Here is a 19,989-nt window from a genome sequence, read left to right as displayed (position 1 = left end):
CATAGCTTTCCCTGTTTTACTGATCATTGTAGTAGCTGTGTCTGATACAAAGAAATCAACATATAAATAAGCATGTCACTAGCTTCCGCTCATTGCTAGCAGTCAAGAAGCCAAAGCATGAATTATCTCCCAAATTAACTGTGCATGAAATTGGCTAGCGCGTGTGGCTCAGCCCATCTTTTATCTAGAAGATTTATTAATGGGCTATGCAGGCTCCCTGAAAGGTAACACAGCTGGCAGGAAAGTTACTTGATGGGTGATAAGAAGGAGGGAAATCTTGAAGTGGGATTTATTATTTGAAAACTTTCTATGGGTGTTTTGTTTGCTTGATAAAGGATCCCTAGGTAGTTTTCCCTGATCTAACCATGTAAAAGGTAAATCACATGTTGGGACTAAACTAATCTCACCGTTGCCAGTTCTTGTGATTTGATTACCAGTCTTGTGAATTCTGGTGTTTTTCTTAAAGCCTCAACTTCTGGGGTATTTGAGTAAGTGAGAAGCTCAGCTTCCATTTGTTTAACAATAGTGGGTTTCTAGCCTTCATTTAAGCACAGAAAATGCAGGAACCCCAAGTGTGACTCGAAAGGCTCAGCAACCAGAATGCAAAGGAAAAGAAACCAAAAGTAATTAGTTTAAAAAAAAAATCTCGTGCTTTTTAAACCAGTCTTATGATTTTGGGTTCTGGCTCATCATTTTTTAATTTGGTATTCGGTTGCTGTCATAAACATACAGGTAAGGGTAGCATAAAATCCCTCCGTTACCTGTAAAGGGCTAAAAAGCTCAAATAACCTGGCTGGCACCTGACCAAAAGGACCAATGAGGGGAGAAGATACTTTCAAATCGGGGGGCGGGGAAGGTTTTTGTTTTGTCTCTCTTTGTATTGTTTTCTCCGGATCAGTGAGGAATCAGGACAGGGAAAATACATCTCCCAAAGCCAGACCTGAACTAAGCATCTAAGATTACAAAATGTAAGTAATAGGAAGGAAATGCGTTAGGTTATCTTTTGTTTTAGCTTGTGAATTGCCCCTATGCTAAGAGGGAAGTTTATTCCTGTTTTTTGTAACTTTAAAGTTTTGCCTAGAGGGGAATCCTCTGTGTTTTGAATCTTATTACCCTGTAAAATTACTTTCCATCCTGATTTTACAGAGGTGCTTCTTCTATTTTTTTCTTTTATAATAAAGTTTTGTTTTTTTTAAGAATCTGATTGGTTTTTAGTGTCTCTAAAACCCAAGGGTCTGGTCTGTGCTCACCTTGGTTACCTATTCGGTTGGTAGATTATTCTCAAGCCTCCCCAGGAAAGGGGGTGAATGGTCTTGGCAGGATATTTTGGGGAAACAGGAACTCCGAGTGGTCCTTTTCCTGAATCTTTGCCTAACTCACTTGGTGGTGGCAGCATACTGTCCAAAGGTAAGGAAGAATTTGTGCCTTGGGGAAGTTTTTAACCTAAGCTGGTGGAATATAAGCTTAGGGGTCTTTCATGTGGGTCTCCACATCTGTATCCCAGAGTTCAGAGCGGGGAAGGAACCCTGACAGTTGTTGTCTACAAGCTACATGCCCACAAATTGGTTATCACCTTCCTACTTGCAGCTGCGTGAGCTGTCAGAGCCGCCAGTGTTTCAAACGGTCTCTGGGGTAAGCTATGATCCCATCTCAAATGCAGCAGTTTTCTGCAGGCATGGATTGCCGGTGCCACTTCTTGGGAAGCCGCAGGCATTTAACGTCTCTTTGGCTGAGCCTGTGGAGAAGGGTTTGTTCTACTCTCCCAAGAGGAGCAGAAAAGATCTACAACCGGGATCATCAAAGGTCCGTTGAGGATCTGGGTCCATGCCCCTGACTCCCCTGGCTACGACTACCCCCGGGATACTGGGGTGGGGTGGAATTGGGAACCACCGAAATGACAATGTATCCCTCAGTTGCAGAGGTAACCAAAGAAGTGGGGAAACTACACTACCAAATGCCATATTCCCCAAAGGAGAAGTGTGCGAATTCCATTTACTCACGACTGCTTGGCCGTGTGGAATTCTTCCCCTCCTGAGAATCAATTCAGAAGCAGAAGCCAGGGGGCCAAGGTGGCTCATCTCCCTGAATGTGAATCCCAGGTTCACGGGGAGGCTGGAGCTGGGGTGAGCACAGCATACAGCCAGGAAGGAAGAAACCCTGGCATGGAGGTCAGGGTCAGTATTGAGCTATCTGGACGCAGGGAACACACAACCAGGATCAAAATCTCATCAGGGTTTGCTTGTCCCTACAACAAAGCACATGGTCCTCATTAATTGGGAAACCCCGTGGATCCAAGTAACCCAATTCTCCCTGGGTATTTTGGTGGCACCCAGCTGGTGGAATTTCTGTTCCATCTCTCGCTCCAGCTTAGCCAACTGCTGTGACTTCACTGGCGTACTCAAAGGCTCCATTCATACTGTGCCTGATGCCTTCTGAGTGTCTTGAGACGGGTAGGCATTCGTTCGGTGCTCCCAGAGGAGCAGAGGATCCATGGCCCAGATCCTCCAAAGAGACTGTGTTGCCATAATACCTGGAGATATGTCTTCATTCTGCTCTGTGCTATCGATCCTCCCGCCCCCAGGAAATACCATTGTGCATGGGAGGGATGGGGAGCATGTGTGGAATTAATCCCTGATAATGAAACCACAAGCAAAGACAACTTTTGAATATGAACTGTAAGTGCGTAGTTGTTAAGCGCCATGCACAATGTCATTTTAAGTCTCATTTCACGCGACAGGCTGCAGGGTATTTATCTCTGGTGGGATGTGCAATGGGGCCGAAGGGAGTTTGGTGCCCAGCGCCAATGGGATTTGGGCACCTATCTTCCTCAGCTGCCTGGCTGGTGTTGCTCAAATCGCGTCTTGACCACGGGGCTGCTGGAGGAGCACGTTGTGGCTGCAAGCCCCGGGGCGACCACACGCCACCAGGACGCCCAGCTGAGCTGCAGCGTGTCACTCAGAAGTAAGCAGCAGCGGTGGTGGCGCCTGTCTCTGCAGATTCCACGACGCAGACGCTGGCAGATATTCTGCTCACTTGCTAGCACTGCAGTGAATGGTCCCAGCAATATGCACCGGAGCCAGGGAACGTGGTTACAGGCCTGGGCCCTGGACTCCTCTGTGTGCTGACAAGGTGGCTGACTGCACTCCACAGTCCTAAAGGGGCGTGATCAGCGAGCTTGGGGCCCCGCCCAGTCCTCTGCCCGGCTGGGGGGCAGCACTAAGGAATGATGCAGAGTGCATTGATCCCCGCTCCCCCAGGCCATCTCACCGGGCATGGTCCAGGCCCCTCTGCTCTGCCCAAACACTCTGGGAGTGCAACGGGGCCAGCCCCATCTCTTTAGCCACATGCTGGGGCCGGTTCTCGCCCTGGTGCTGGGGGAGGGGGAGCTTGGCATGGGAGGGGCTCTAACCACGGGGCTGTCACTCAGAACCTGGCCGTGGAGTTTTTGGCCTGCAGACAGCACCTTGCGCTACTGGGAAGCTGTTTGCACCGCCATAGCTTTTAAACGGCAGTTGTTCCAGCTAATGTTATTTATGGATTAAAACTTCCCCGGAACACAGCTGCGAGGCGACTGGCTTGAGCCGAGCCTGATCGATACATTTCTCTTCTCTACGCGGCAGCCAGTGCCGATAAACCAGCCCGTCGATTTTCACGTGGCGTTTATGACTTCTGCAGTCATTGGTTGTATTATTATTTTTTCTTCCCCCTCCATTCGCCGATCCCCTGCTGTACTGCATTTAGGGCTAAACCCTTCCGAGCAGGGCTTGGGAACCGCCCCTTAGGAGATGCGATCTAATCGTAGGCCTCTGCGCATCAGCCGCCCGCTGCCGGGCTCCCGGGGGTCAATTTGTGTTGGTATCGCACAACTGAAAGGAAGCATTACGGAGTCTTTGTTTTGCCTTGCTCTGGATCAATAGGCATCGAGCTGGAATGGAGTTAACATACCGCACCGGAGAGACTGTTGCTACCACTCCTGATATGTGAGCTGCTCAGAAATGGGGTGCGGGGGCTGGGGAGGGACCTGGGAAGATAGTTCACTACTGGAGCCTGGAGAAAGCCACGTGGATGAGACTCTTGATTGTGTCTTTGAAGAGGTCCTGGGGCACTGTGCCTGGATGATGGCACTACCATGCCCTCATTCTGCCTCGTAAAGAACTTTCTCTCCTGAGAAGTCAGCGATAGGTGGGGGCAGGATAAAATGAACCCAGCCAGCAGTTTGACCGGCTTTCCTAAAAGAGCAAAAGTGAAGCAAAATGCTTTTTGAAATCTTGCATTTCTCCTAGCCTGGAACCTTTTGCATCCCTGGGAGAACTGTTCGGAGGGTTTCTTTGTTGCCATGCTCAGAACCCCGTATGAGACAAACGTAGGTGTAACTCTACCCAGCAAAACCACCTGTGCGGCAATGAGTCTCAGGGCACGGGTGAGCGGACTTGGGCTCACACCGCAGGACTAGAAAAGCAGGGGAGATGTTCCTGCTTGGGCTGGGGCCCAGGCTCCCAGACTCTCCCCCCTCGCTGGGTTTTAGCCCAAGCCCGACAGGCTACCCTGCTATTGTTAGCCCTTGCCAGCTCACGGCAGTTGACCCAGGCTCTGAGAGTAGCTGCTGCAGCCTGCGTAAACATAGGCTGCTCCAGGATTCAACTCCCCAGAGGCAAACCCCTTGAGGAGCGCCACTGATTTAACGTGGAGCCCCTTGCAGGGATTCAGAGTTATTCATCAGACCCAGCGGCCCTGGATGCTTCCACAATTTGGAGCCTCAGGCCTTGAAAAATGAAACCATCAGAATTTGCTCTGGTTGTGAAGCAAACTGATTTTTGCCCAAAAGAAATTGCAAAACGATTGTTCCCTGTATTTTGCTGAGGATTTTCCATTTCTGGGATGCTGTGTCTGAGCCCAATCATCCCCCCGCACACCCCGAAATGTTGATTGTCACAGTGCTGGATCACTTTCCTGATTCAGCAAAGCACTTAACTCTATGCACAGGTGTAAGCCCATTGACTGCAGTGGATTGACTCTCATATTTAAAGGTTGCTATGTGCTTCAAAGCTTTGCTGTACTGGGGCTGAAGCTACCATAGCGGTAGATGTCTTGCCAAACCCTAGATGGGTGGATGAAGAACCCAGTTATTCCCCCGAGCTGATTAGCGAGAGCATGGGAGCTGGAGCCAGTCCCGAAGACTCAGCAGGATCTGTTTAGAGGGGCTCATGGCAACCTTTTCTTCACTTGCAGATGAACTGGCCGTGTTTTGTCAGGAAACCCCCTGACTCAGGCATGCTAGAAACACTACCTAGGTTTTGCTGACAGCACAGACCACGGCTGGGGTCTGTTCTGAAGCAAAGACTAAGAGACTCTGCATCTTGTCTGTTCAGCTGACGCTAGGTAGCTATCTCCTGATCTACCCATTGTAGGGTATTTCCAAGGAACATGTCAGACCGTCTGGCTCGCAGCGCACTAGTGGCTATGCCATTCTGAGAGGCAATGCAGGCACCAGAGGGAAACATGCCCATTAAAACTAACATCCAGGAGAGCCGTAAGACTGAGGGGCCGTTAAAAAATCCCATGGCTCTTTTGGGAAGCCTCACCATGGCGCCCTGGCCGAATTCTCACTTTGGGAATTCCACCTCCCTCACGTTTCCTTATGGCAGAGTGCTGGAGAATGTCCTAACTCAGGAATGCCAAATCTGGCTCGATTCCGATGTGGTGAAAGCCCGAACTCACCAGTTGTGAGGCTGATTTCCCCTCTTCGCAGACGGAGAGGTTAAGGGCTGGCAAAGTGAGGGATGTAAGGGAAACTCAGTGCAGCCTCCTCTAGGTTCTGCTCCATAATTATATCTCCACTAGAAAATTCTAAAGGGTGGATCATAAAACCATGGAAAGGGGATTATTCTCTAGAGTAATTTCTATAAAACCCTTTCACATTTCTATAGTGCCCTGGTACTTTTACCCCTGTTAAATTCGATAGGACTTTTCCATCAGGGCTCCTGCTCAGTTTTAATCACACAAGTTATTCTTCACTTCTTGTCTGAAACGGTTGTGTAGTGTTTTTGCATGTGGTGCCACATTCAACCCCAGAGGTGGCTGCATTGTAGTGGTGGAAGAAGTTATCCCGGTACATAGTACGTATATCAGGAACGCTTTCTGATCCCTTTGCGGTACAGGTGTGATGTGAGTGTACGTTTTTATCAGTATTCTGTCTGATATTTATTTGTTCTTCTGTATCCCCTCTGACTTAAGGTGGACTTGATGAGAAAAGAATAGTCAGAACACAATTTTAAAAAAATGATTATATTAGTACCAATATATTCTGTGCCTTTAAGATGTTGGTTAAGTGGCTATACGCATACACGGTGCATAACACGTTCATAATCATTTTCTTATATACTAGGCAATGCATATCCCAGCTAGAGTAGCACCACATTTTGATCCCACTGTGTGATGGGCAAGGTGAAGATTCTGTCACGGTTATTTTTAGTAAAAGTCACGGACAGGTGCCCCTGCTGCCCACTGCCCTCTGGGTGCCCCTACCACCTGTGGGTGGCACGCCAGGCGCTCCCGGCACCCTCTGGGGCCTCCTGCCACCTGCAGTGGCTGAGAGTTCTGGGACCGTCACAGCCTGGCACAGCTCGGAGCTCCAGGTCCCCTGCTGACTGACAGCTGGGCCCCTGCTACCTTGGGGCTGAAGCGGAAAATGTCATGGAAGTCTGTGAAAGTGACAGAATCTTATCCTTAATGGTGGGCATTGGAAGGATGTCCTCAAAGCTAAGAGTTACAAGTCATGGCCTCCTCCACCTTCTCCCCAACTTCAGTGAGAAGCAATCTGATTTTCTCTTCTCTGCACTTTTCTCTCTCTTTGGCATAAGTCTCGTCAATTTCCTTCGTCTCTGGAAACGTCTACATTACCCAGTCTTCTAGTCATTTAAGGTCAAATTTTCTAAATTTGGGTGCTAATTTGCCCATAGACTAAGCAATTGTATGTGCAAATGAAGATTTGTACATGCAAATACCAGACTGCATGTGCAGTCACCACTAATGCAGGGTTTAAACACACAATGATTAGGTGCAAGCATGTATAATCTTTGAGGATCTGATTTGGGCAAAAGACTGAATGAATGAACTAGTCCAATAGCCAATAGCCAAAGATGGAAATGCATTTAAGCCACAGAGCGTTCCAAACCCTAGGCCATAATAATCCATATCTGCAGTTTTGATTCCAGGTGTTTTAAGGTGGTATTGTCCTTCTCTGGAGCAGTTCAGGAGGCATGAGGAGTGTAAAAGTGCAAGCAAAAGGTACATGAAGAGCTACCAGCGTTGGTATTGCGACTGCATATAAAATGTGCTATGGTTTGTCCCTTTAACAATCTGGGTCAGAGAATCTATAGTGAAGATTCATGGCACCCATCATGCGACATAACTAATGTGGGTAGATGCACAGATTTGATAGGGAAAACCCAGGCACTGCTTGGAACACTTGGAAAGTGTCCTTCAACTATAGTTTGAAAGCACTAGAGAACGTTCATAGATCTCAGTGCAATTATCTTTTGCTTCCAAATAAAAGCGGATGGGAGCTTATCCTGGGTGAGCCCCTGAGGTGCCAAAGGTAGAGCTCAGAGGAGGGTGGTATCCTTTTCAGTCATTGAAGACATCTTAGAGAAGCTCCTCTGAGTGAGAGTCGAGTGGGTGGCGTCTTCACTTAGTGCGTTCACTAGTCTGGAGAGGACGGTCACCTTAAACTTTTTAAAGTCCTGGCCCATGAAGACATACAGGATGGGATTCATGCAGCTGCTGGCCGCAGCCAGAGCCGTGGTGATGGGAATCCCAATTTTGAATACCCCATGGGAGACTTGCTCATGCTGCGTTTCCAGGAGGTTCAGGACATGGTAGGGGGTCCAGCACAGGAAGAAGGTCACAATAATGGTGACAATGATCTTGAAGGGCTTTTTGGATTTGGCAAGCCGGTTTCGTTTCAGCTTGACGACAATGATCATGTAACAGACTGTGATGACGGTGACGGGAATGACAAACCCTGTCAGAAACCTGACAAGGTTTACAATCTGGTGTCTCTTCACGCCCAGAGGATGGTCATACTTATTCCCGGACAAGGCGTAGTTACTAAAACATATCACATTGCCTTCGTGAGCTGCAGTGTCCCGGAAAACAAGAGACGGGGAACTCATTGCCAAACCAAGCACCCAGTCGACGACGCAAACCAAACATGCCAGCGTAGTGGTTCGATGGTTTTGGGCCCAGACTGGAAGGACCACGGACACACAACGGTCTAAGCTGATGGTCGTCAGCAGGAGCACACTGCTGTACAAGTTCAGGTTGAGGAGGAAAGAGTTTAACTTGCACATGGCCGCCCCAAAGACCCAATGGAAGTTCATGGCGGTGTACGCGATATTCAGGGGCAGGAAGACGTTGAAAAGAAAGTCGGCAACAGCCAGGTTGAGAAACCAAATGGCATTGATGGACTTCTTCATCTTGAAAGTGATGATCGTGATGACTAGGCCGTTCCCCAGAATTCCCAGGAGGCAGGTGAGGCTGTAGACTACAACAGAGAAGATTCTAGCAATGTCTCCTGCATCGTGCGATGGCTCTTGCTTAACACTAACCGTGGTGAAATTATCATAATCCCCAAAGTAGTCATCAGAGTAATTGTAGGTCACCATTATCTGTAAACAAATCACAACAATTTCACCAGGCGGTTCTTTTATAGACTATCCCTCTGCTTGTTTCTGTGTACAAGGCCAAATCAACAGGAGTGAAGAATTCAGGATTTGTCCCACAGACTTTAGTTTGTCGTGTAAAGGGATTGCTCCATGCTGCCTTAAATGCATGTGTCTACAGCTCTCCACAGGAGCTGCACACCTGCAGGTGAGGACAGAAGCTGGCAGTTCTGTGCATGTATCTAAGAGTAGAATGTTCACTATTATGTCACAAAGTGGGGTAAAATCATGCACGGGGCCAACGGGCTGCTATTGTATACACCTTTGACATGCGATTTCTATGGGAAAACCTGCCTTTGGCCGCCTGCAAGCCCCTCCAGGACTGGTTAGTCAAATATAGCAAATACTGGCTCACAGACATGAAGGAAAGGCTGCAGGTCATGGCATTTAAGAGCATCTGTATTGATCCAAACACTAGCTTCTCCCATGGACATAGCTCCTGCCTGTCAGGGAGATGGAATACCTGTGCAGATAGACGCTCTCCCGTCGGTAACGTCTTCACTAAGAGCTACAGCGGCTGCACTGCGGCAGCGCCGTAAGTGTGGACAAGCCCTTAATGTGGATTTACACTCGTAGGGCCGAGAGGAGGATTTTGCATTTGGTACCAAGGGGCATGATCTAAAACTGTTTGATTTCATCAAGGTTTGGAATCAGGCCCTTGCGTTGCAAAATAGGTCGATACAACCCACCCGCCACCCAAGGGAGCATCGGAGGCTTAATTAATTGGTGCTCTGTAAGTGCTCTGAGATCCTCCGATAAGTGCAAAATATCATTGTGCTTCTCTTTCTCCTCCTCAGCATTTGTTCAATTGCACATTTCGGGGCCAAATTTTTGCTCTCAGGCAAACATGCCTCTCAACTGACTTCTGTGGGATTGCACAAGTGTAACTAAGGCTAGAAACTCACCTGTTCACACCAGTATTTTCTTCAGCTCCACTCTCAATGTCCCTGTAGCAGGGGTCTCATCCACTCACCGAATAGCTGGAAACACCTGCAATACAGGAAAGAGACCCATTGGGTTTATTAGCCGACCAGCATGGACAGTTCTTTCCTTTGAAAGCATTCCCTGTTCAGAGGCATGTGTAGGTGCTTAGATATAATATTAAAACAGGGATCAAACTAGGGCCGTGCACCCGTCAGAAAGGTGAGTTGGAAGGCAGGAAATCCATGTTTGTCTTGGATTCAGACAAAAATCACAGGGATGATTCCTAGATGCCAAGGCCAGAAGGGCCTGTTGTGATCATCTCGTCTGACTCCCTGCCACACACAGGCCGGAGAACTTCCCCAAAATAATTGCTAATGCAGAGCTTTTAGACAAACAGCCACCCGTGATTTTAAAAGGGTTGTTTTGGGAAGTTAAACTCATCTGATCTTTGCATGTAGTAATTTCCTTTGGCAATTCTTGCTACAGGGGCTACAGCAGTGTTATTAATTAATTAATTAGTTTATCTGACCTAAAGTTCCATTTGCTACTATCCCCTCCAGCTCTTGTTGCTTCCAGCCTCTCTAGCAAGGATTTTCCAAACTTGATAAATCAGTGTAAGTTTAATCTTGTTTCTGAGCCCCTGGAACAGCCACTGCTACAATTTCCCCAACCATGCGGCCGGTAAAGCTGTGGACCTTTTTCTGCTGGCTGGATTCTTCGTTGTCACATGGACGCTGCTCACATCACAGTTGTCTTACTCAGAGAGAAACTTCCTACAGGCCATTACTGTAAATAGAAGACCTTACTCATCAGTCCTGTCTGCTGCTGCCTAACCACCAGCACCACGTGGCTTCTCTGCTGCATGCTGGCAAGGATCGAGGCAGTGACAGCATAATTACGGGGATGTGCACGCAGCCTATTGTATATTGTATCACTCACGCTGCAGTTTGGGAGGGTGAATTTTTCTGGTAATCCAAGATTTATTACAAAATAACATCAGTGGGCAGAGATATCCTCGGCCAACTCTTTTAGGATTATTGTGTGCAAGTTATCCAGGCCAGCTAACTTAAAAATATATATCTCTAGATGATATTGTTTAACATCCTCCTTAGTTACTAATGGACTGGAAAGTATGTTAGCCTCCTTGTGTGATAGGAGTTACGTTAGCCTCCTTGTGTGATAGGAGTACATCATCCATTTACTGAGTTACGTTAGCCTCCTTGTGGGATAGGAGTACTTCATCCAGTTACTGAGCTAAAAATTCCTATCGCCGTCACCAGAAGTTTACCTGTGTAAGGACTGAGTAATGAACCAAAGCACTGTGTCTAAAGACCTCTGAACTGTGCAAGTTTCCACATCCGAATCTACATTCAAATGCAAATTTTGAGGCTTGGACCCATCTCTCCAGCAATTAGTGAGAAGTCTGGAGGTTCAGATAAGTCTTTTTGTTCATCTAAACATCTCCCGGGCTGCCTACGTTTCTTGGGTCTGGCAAACTGAGCTAGATACCTCAGGATAATACTAGACAACTTTTCATTTACAGAATTCAATAAGAATTGTGCCTGTTTGAATCAATATTTGCCATTTGCCTCCGTTTTGTATTAACTGTAGATTTTTATCTTCTTTTCCTACATAAAGAGTAGCTGGCTTTGGATCCACACAGAACAAACAGTAATAAAAGCACAAAATACAGTGACGTATCATCTGTCCTTTTGTGCAAGAACTGAACCAGCCCTTCACCTCAAGCTTGAAATAAATGAGGACGTTCTCCAATGTTCTTGCTTAGGGTCATTACATGCTGCCCTTGGTTCTGTAGCCACTATCTCATGTGGAAGACGCATCTCGTGTGTATGCTGGTCGCAAAGGGCCGTAGGGGAAAGAAGCCTGGTTAGCTTTTGTTTTATTTTAATTATTTTTAATTGTCATTCAGCTCTGCATGCCCTGTGCCCTACAAGGACCCTGAGCTCCAAAACCCAACTGGAAAGGCTGCCCTGCTCTTATTCCAGCCCAGCTAGAAGCAGGAAGAAGCAGAAGAATGAGGCGAGAGAATGAGATTTTTAAGTCTCGCTTTGCAGATTCTCCAAGCTTGATTGCCCAGAAAACATCCCGGCAGTGCTGGGAGCTGAGCTCATGCTGTGCAATTCAGATCTGCTCAGGGCTAGATTCTGAGACACCCCAGCGCTCCCAGTAAAAGTCAAGGAGTGTTTAGGATCCAGGGTGACGAATTTGGCCCATCCCTGAGAATCTCAATTTATGGGAGATTTGCTGATGGAACCAAGGAACATTTGGCAAATTTGTCCATCAACTACTCATGGTCCCAGTTCAGGAAAGCCCTTGCTTAGGACTTATCTACAGGATGCGGTAATGCACCTTACGGGGGTGGGATTTGTAAGGCGCACTCAGGTGTTGCGCATTAATTGAGCCATGGACACCCTGCTGGTGCACACTAAAGGTTCTCTAGTGCGCTTTAAGGAAGTGTGCGTTGAGCCTTTAGTGCACACCAGCACATGGACCACATAACACGCAACACCTGAGTGCGCTTTGCAAATCCCACCCTGTAGGGTGCATTGCTGCACTGCGTAGACAAGCCCCTAAGTACCTGCTTAACTTTAAGCACGTGTTCAAGTCCCATTGACCTCAAGAGTTAGGCACATCTTCAAGTGCTTTCCTGAACTGGAGTCCAGGTGATGACACTGGATTGGGTCTCATGCTGCTGCAGGACACCTCAGCCGCTGCCTTGTAGTCAGTCTCACTCCAGGACAAAGTGACACTCTGCAGGGAGACAACCGAGTGACTGTAATAAATGAGATTTTAGGACACGGCTTGTATATTGGCCTGAATCGAAAGGAGGCCTTGCCCTGGTGAACCCTTCATTGTCGTGAGCAGGAATTAAAGTTGATGATCCAGCGGAAGTAACAATATCAGCAGAACTGGTTGTTATACAGCTGACTATTAATGTTCCTGTTTAATGAGCCGTTCTAACTGTTCCCTTTATAGACCAGTGATTTTCATATTGTTACCTTTCGAAAGGCAAAACCACAGATGGTCTCGATGGCAGGATCCGGCTTCATTTGCACTTTCATTTGCAGGGTTTTATGAGACAAGGCTTCAGCAAAAGAGCAGGGACCTGCCTTCTCTGGTTCATCCTTCCTCATACAAACATGCCCCCAAACGAGCCGATCACTAAGCGAAGCAGTAGCATCTCTGACTGTTACTGAACAGGTCTGGAGAACTTTTTTGTAGAAGAGCGTAGAAAACAAGATAAGGGTGGATGAACTGGCTACGTTCGAGGGAGCCTGAGTTTCGAATCTAGGTCTGCACCCAGACTGCAGCCTCCACCCAGCAGGGAGTGTGGGCTGATGGACCCTACCTCAACACAGGCACCACCCACGAAGCTCCTGATTGGAGGAGACCTCTGGCCTCTCTGATTGGCTCAGACTCCCTATTTAAGCCAGAAGAAGGCAGGGGAAGTTGTCTGGGCAATGAGGTGAATCCCAGACTGGCTGTTATATTAGACCCTGCCTTCCTGTCCTCTTCCTGGTTCCTGCCCTGTTCCAGATCCCTGCTTTTACACCCAACTCCTGGCTACTGACTCTGACCCTGGGCTTGACTCCTGATTCTGCCTCCGGCTCTGCGCTCCAGTTCCTGGTTCCCAGCTCCTGCTCTGACCACTAGGTCCAACTGCCTAAGTCCCAGACCACAACACTAGGGGAAAAGTTTGCTGCCTATGGACTCTGCTCTATTTTTATTGCTAACCCAAACCCAAATAGAAGGATGGTTCTGAAGTGGTCAGTTGAATTCTCCACACCAACTCCTCCGACCCGTCTCTCTCTCATACACATTTTTCATTTGTACTACTGTGATCCATCCAATCGCTTAAAAAATCACAGCTGCTCTTGATGTAACTCTGGCCTGATGACCAGTAGCAGAAAATCCCTGCTCATGTGAGATTTCCAGCCTAATTTCACAGGCCTCAGAAAGGTGGATGGTTCTGGTAAATATCAGCGCTTCTAGGGGCTTTTCTTTGTTGAATCTGAACCCTGAACCTTTCTGAGGTTGGCCCATCAGCTCAAACTCACCCAATGCCCTCTGTGATAATGGAGAATTCAGCTTGTGTGATACACACACCTGATGAACCGGAGGTTCCTACAATAGCTCCTTGACAGTTGCACATTGGTTGGAGAAATCTTTAAATATAAATGAGAGATTGCTGGAGCTTGGGGTGAGTTGAATTCTGATTAGTGCTCATACGCTGCATGGAATAGTGCGGTCTAAGACCCCAGCGAGGAGAATGCTTGTGAAGAGAAGTTTTCTGATGTTCCCATGGAGCTCACACGCATCTTATTTTATTTCAAAATTCGGTGTTTTATCGTTGCTCCAAACAACTAGTTCCCCCAGTGACATTTAGCTTGACATTTCAAAGCTATTTAGTTGGTTATTTATTGGGATTCTCTGTTTATTTGGTTCTTTTTTACTTTCTTTTTATCGGACTTTAACATTTGGACAATAAAAGGAGACTGTACAAAGCAAATGACTAAAAGCCCCCCAAACTCTCGCTGGATCAGACAATCAAAACCTCCCTGGGAATGGGAGAGATTCCATGTACTCCGAGTAACACTCAGTGAGCCAACACCAGGTACGTGGCACCTGAGCCATGCAAGGGGTGACTTTCACCTGGAGTGCATTGTACAACATACATCAAATGAGAGAAATGTTAGGCTCGAAAGGACCTGGAGAGGTCATCGAATCCAGCCCCCTGCACTGAGGAAAGACCAAGTAACCTGATGGGTGTCTGTCCACCCTGTTCTTAAGAGCCTCCAGTGACGGGGATCCACGACCTCCCTTGGAAGCTATTCCAGAGTTTAACTACCCTGACAGTTAGAAAGTTTTTCTTAACATCTAACCTAAATCTCCCTTGCTGCAGATTAAGCCCATCACTTCTTGTCCTACTTCCAGCAGAAGTGGAGAACAATTAATCCCCATCCCCTTATAACAGCCCTCAGCATATGTGATGACAGTTGTCATGAAGATAGCAATGGGGGATAATCCCTTCCATGCTACTGCAGGTGGAGGTGAGCGCCTGAGGTCCCTTCCAACCCCGATATTCTATTCTGTGAATATACCCCAGGAAAGGCATCTCACTGGCTTCTGAAAAACCTGTCAGATGAGCCCTATGGAATCAGTCCTTCAGCCCCAGGACCTGGCCTCATTGAAACTAACTGATACTCTCAGAGGAAGAGGAAACCTATATCCTCCTGGGAAGTTGTGCAATGTTTCATATGTGGAGAGAAAGATACTGTTACTCTGAAAGATGCTAATGGCTGCTACCAGCGGGTTCTTGGATTCAAAGGAAGTCACAGAACTCATTAAGGCCAATGAGCATCCAAGCATCCTCCTTCAGGCTCAATAGAAAGTGCAATCAAGCCCCATTATGTTGTAAAGCCAGCTGCAAACAATAGATGCTGCCACCCAAGGACTAAGCTGCCTGGCAGGTCGGAGCTAAGCCATGTGGACTGAAGGATTTCCCTGATGCAAACTCAGGGGATAGGATATTTGGTTGTTGCCTGTGGATGCTGGAGACAGAAGACCGAGTAGTGAGCAAGACCCAGAGAGGAAGCAAAGAGATAGAGCTTCTTGGGCACAGAGTTCACTGGAGTGTCAGAGTGGGAGATTTCTGAGCAAAGAAATTGCCTGCTGTTGTTTGTTTCTACTATGTTCAGAGAAATAGGACTTTGTGTGTGTTCTTTGAAAACAAACAATCTTACACAAAGAAAATACCTGCCTTGTATCACTGATTCCTCATCCAAATGGAAACAACCCTGCAAGGCCCCACATGTTGACTAACCACTCAGGCCAAAGAGGTAACCACTCCCTGATCCATGCGGCTACCAGCTGATGGCATAAAGCATGAGTGGATAGTGGTTACAGCTGGTCAGGAAACTGGAGTTTTTCCTTTGAAAAATTTCAAAGACTATAGAAATATTTTCATTTTTGTCAAAAATTTTCTGCAAAATGTTTCAGCACTTTGTTGTATAACTGCAAACTAAAAATGTTGGGTTTTTTGACAACTAAAAATTTGCAGTTGTCAAAAATGGACTTTTCCGAAAGAAAGGTGTATTTAGACCCAAAAATGTCATTTTCGATCAAAAAAATCATTGATGGACGATTGTCGACCATCTCTAGTAACTGTAATTCAAGCACTCTTGGAATAAGTGATTATCTATAGAGTGACAGCATGTGAGTATAACCTGCAGCCACCATTATCCAGCTCTTTGCTGTTCTGGTCTAAAGCAGAAGCTGTGTATGATCCAGAATCAGCCTGGGTCTGTCGGTGCATTCAGACTAGGGAGATCAGCCCACTCAGACTGGGACGGCTGGTGTGCTCATGCAGGGGTAACTGGGAACCCCAGGTCAGGATGTTCCCACAATGCTCAGCCCAGGACACTGGTTGACACCATCTGGGATGGGCAGTGCCTTGGATTGGGGTTGCTGGCACAATCGGGTGGGAATGACTGACATAGTCAGACCTATTCGGCGGGGGCACCCCATCAGGCCCAGCTGGTGCACTGGCTTAAACATGGCTGGCATGCACATGTGACATGTCTGGCACACTCAGATGGAGATAAATGAAGGCTTTGTACTGGGACCGTTGTGCTGATTGGTAATTTGCTTGCCACAAGGAGTGTGGCATTCTAAATTAATCTTACATGGTGAAATTCACCCCTTGGGTCTGTGCACACTGTATTTTCCAACCGTAAATGTTATTGCAGTAAATAGCCACATAGCTCATCTGTATCCTCCATTTTAAACCATATGCCCAGTGACAAATCCTTCGATAGCTCATCCCCAGAAAGGGGTAGATATAAACTGGTGCAGATTGTAGAAACTTGAGCCGAGCAGAGGCAGAATCCAAGAAATTAGCTGGAAAATATTTGTTTCTTATTATCTAAAGAGCTGTGTTTACAGTGGCGATCACTGTAGCATTCTCTGTCATTTGGCACTGCACAGTATGTCTCTGTCCTCGGCGTCAGAGGATGATAGCTTGGAGCAGGGAGCGGTTCAAAGCCATTTAATAATGACAATAGGCTGGAGAACAGTGAGCAGTGAGCCTTCGACAGCTGAAAAGCCACTTCACTCTCAGATAGCCCGAGAGAGACACATACACACAAAGAAGCGAACAAGTTTAGGCCGATGCATTCAATGAGCTTCTGCTAAAGTAACAGGTGATTCTAAAAATTCTAAGTGAAGTTTGGAATATATAAGTAGATGTTTTCAAATGGCTTAGCTGGCTGTCTGCACAGAGATCTAACTTGTGTCTGTCTGTCTGTCTATACACACACAGAGGCAGAAACTCTGTGTATAGCTTCATTCATTTGTTTCACTGTGTTTGTGTGTCCATCTATCTGTCTAAATCAGACCACAGATTTGTCCATTGTGTTCCCAAGGATTACCAGTGCAGTCAGACCATCGCCAGACACTGTTCAAGCCAGCCAGGCACCCACCTAGTGAGCCACGACAAGCCATTCCAGGCTACAGAACGGCAGGGTGCAGACACCTGGTGTACAAGTGACAAATAAAATGCACACACGTGCATGGGACTGTGTCAGCTCCTCACAAACCTTCATGCACCGGGGCTGGTCGCTGTAGGTTTGTGCTGACTTGGGATGGACTCCTGGTTCAAGCCAGACCCTTTGCCCAGCCCTGTCCATGAGACACCACCACTAAGAGGTCACAGACAAGCTGATGGGATCTCCATGCACATTGGATTGTGTGGGGGTATTTTTTTTAAATCAGCCTTTTGTTTTGGGTGTTGCTGTGGCCCCCAGCCCTTGCAGGCGCGGTGCTGGGAGGAGATAGGTGGCCCAAGTGGGTGTGCTGCACCAGGAAGTGGGGGTCATTACATTTAATTTCAGGATCCCACCTTTAAATTACTGTGCAAGGTATTCCCTGGTACACCCACTCTGCTAGTCACATTGGTCTTGGGGGGGTGTTTTTTTGTTTGTGCATGTGCTGAAGGACTCACACGCAGGTGTGGAAAGGCCAATCCTGGGAGCCAGTGGGATTTGAGGGTACGATGGTGCATTACAAATGACTCTGGTATGTGGAGGTGGCAGAGAGCTCGCCAGGGAGACTGCTACCGCAGCACCGCTGGTCTGATCCTTGGGTGAACAGGAACAAGTGAAGAGAGAGAGTGAGAGAGAGAGAGGGGAGGAGAGGAGGAGAGGGCAGTTACATAGCTGCTGCAACTCCCACTCAGTCAATGGAGCATCTCCATATTTACACACAGCAGCAGAATCAGGGCAGAATCTGACCTGACCATGGGGAGAAGAGCACACTGCCCCTCAGCACTCGCCTCTTCAGCGCGCCAGCTAGAGAAAGCCATGACAAGAAAGCATGAAAGCATGCAGAAGCAGCCAAGCATGTGGCAGCAGAGCTGTGTGGCTGATGAGCAAATGCTGCAAATGGGCGCCGCCAGGCTTTGCACAGAGCCTGGGGCGCCATGCCAGCCAGCAAAGCGACGCTGTCTCCATAGTAAAAGCTGCCTTTTTCCCACCCAAATTTGCCATTTTTGCCAGCCCCCTAGCCAATTTCACCAGCCAGCCCAGATGAGAGAAACTTGTGTGGCCAGTGCCTGTGGCTGTGGCTGTGAGGAGAGGGCAGAGAGAGGCAGAGGTGCAGCAGGAGTGCAGGTCCAGCATGCAATCTGGGTGCTTACTGAATGATGGATATGGAGCAAGGCTGATGGCTATTAGGATGGCATATCCACAGGTGCGCTGGTCCCTAACCCCAGGCTAAATCCTGATGTCTGTACCAAGACTGACTCCTTACCTAGACAAACTCCTGTGGATTTCAGCAGGAGCCTGTGACTGAATACTGGGGAAACACCGAGCCAGGCACTCTGGGCTCAGCCCCGCTGTATTTTGCGACCCGAGTTTCACTCGTGGGCCTGTTAGACATTTCTTCTACTTCCATTTTTTTTCCTTTTCTCATAACTAGCATTGTCCCAGCGCTAATCTCACGGCTCCTCTCCGTAATCCTCTCCATCCGACATCTGCAACCACAGACCCAGCCTTCCTCCCGCAGACCGGAAAATCTGCCCACAGAGTGCTGACGTTGGAGCCAGATTTTGCATGTTCACAAGTTTTGCTGGCAGACCTGAAATTGGCTGAGGGACCAGTCCAGTTCTGTGAGTAACGGAAATCGCAGACAGATGTTTGGGGAACATTTGGTTAGCGGAGTCCTGCCAACCTCCTGTGCTTCTGCCTGCATTAATAAAAGACAGCGGAGACATGGCAGGAGCAGACATGGGCCTGAAAATAGTTTTGTTGTCAGCCTTGGGCCTGGAAGTTGCTCCTTCTCTCACACCCACTGGCTCAGACTTTTCTACAATTATCTCATTTATACGTTAAAATAACAGACCCGGAGTTTCCAGCAGTAATCTCATCCTCTGTAATGATTCCTTTTATTCGTATCCCTGGCAATGCAGTTGATTAACAACAGGAGTTATGTTTATATTAGCAACATGCAAACCTCTGACAGGGATAATTGTTCAGGGTTATAGAAGCACCGAAAGATCAGATGCTCCCTTATTAAGGGAAATACTGCAGTATTCTATCTACTGTAACAGAACAACACATTGCACTGACACTATTGTGTTAAGGACCTTTGCTGCAGAATATTGGGATGGATGTTCACAAGAGTTAAATGACCATCAGCCAAATGACTCAAACTTCTTGAGTCTGTAGACTCGATGGCCTTGATTTGGGAAAATATTTCTATTCAGGAAAGCACTCAAGTACCTGCGTAATTTCAATGGGATGCAAACACATGCTCAAAGTTAAGCCTAAGGGTAATGGGAGGGGCTTACCCAGGAGCGCCCCCTTAAACCAGGACTCGGCATTGCAGACGTTCTTCTACTCTAGCACCCCCTATTGTCTGCCAGTCTGGTTCTGCATCACTCTGCAGCTCCTGGGGCCTAGTCTTAGCCTGCCGGGATAACACAAGTCTAACTAAAAGGCCAAACAAACAAATGATTCTTCTGCCCCCCCCCCTTGGGCTTCTCCTCAGCCCATCTCCTGGGCTCAGCTCCCTGCCCCTTATGGGCTACCATGTACTGAAGTTCCCCGCTCTTCACCCACACGCACAGGCCCTGCGACGTTCTCCCTTGTGCCTTTAGCTGAGCACTGCTTCCCAGGCCTTGCTACCTAGTAGGCTTCCATGCCACCCTCCTACAAGACCTGCCCTCCCCTGCCCCCGAAGGCTAGACCTGCTGCCGGGAGTTCCTCTCCTCCCTGCCTTCTCTCAGCCCTTTTCCTGAGACCCAGCTGTTCATCAGGCCAAC

General features: G+C 47.8%; 1 protein-coding gene across 5 annotated transcripts in view; it reads right to left on the bottom strand.

Annotated features, from left to right (window-relative positions):
- Positions 1 to 6,266: 6,266 nt before the first annotated feature.
- CMKLR1 (chemerin chemokine-like receptor 1) overlaps positions 6,267 to 19,989 on the bottom strand; it is a 40,464-nt gene continuing 26,741 nt past the window's right edge. For 4 of the 5 annotated variants that reach the window (XM_039504448.1, XM_039504445.1, XM_039504444.1 and 1 more), the window contains 2 exons: positions 9,629 to 9,713; positions 6,267 to 8,669 (listed from right to left, as the gene is read on the bottom strand). In XM_039504448.1, coding sequence (XP_039360382.1) covers positions 7,605 to 8,666 — 1,062 coding nt within the window. In that variant the 5' untranslated portion in view covers positions 8,667 to 8,669; positions 9,629 to 9,713 and the 3' untranslated portion in view covers positions 6,267 to 7,604. Of the gene's footprint in view, positions 8,670 to 9,628; positions 9,714 to 12,246; positions 12,420 to 19,989 lie in introns of all 5 variants that reach the window. The other variant, XM_039504446.1, reaches the window with a different exon arrangement.

This window comes from Mauremys reevesii, linkage group 18, assembly GCF_016161935.1.
Source record: "Mauremys reevesii isolate NIE-2019 linkage group 18, ASM1616193v1, whole genome shotgun sequence".
Classification (NCBI taxonomy): Eukaryota; Metazoa; Chordata; order Testudines; family Geoemydidae; genus Mauremys; species Mauremys reevesii.
This window is presented reverse-complemented; position numbering and strand designations above follow the sequence as displayed.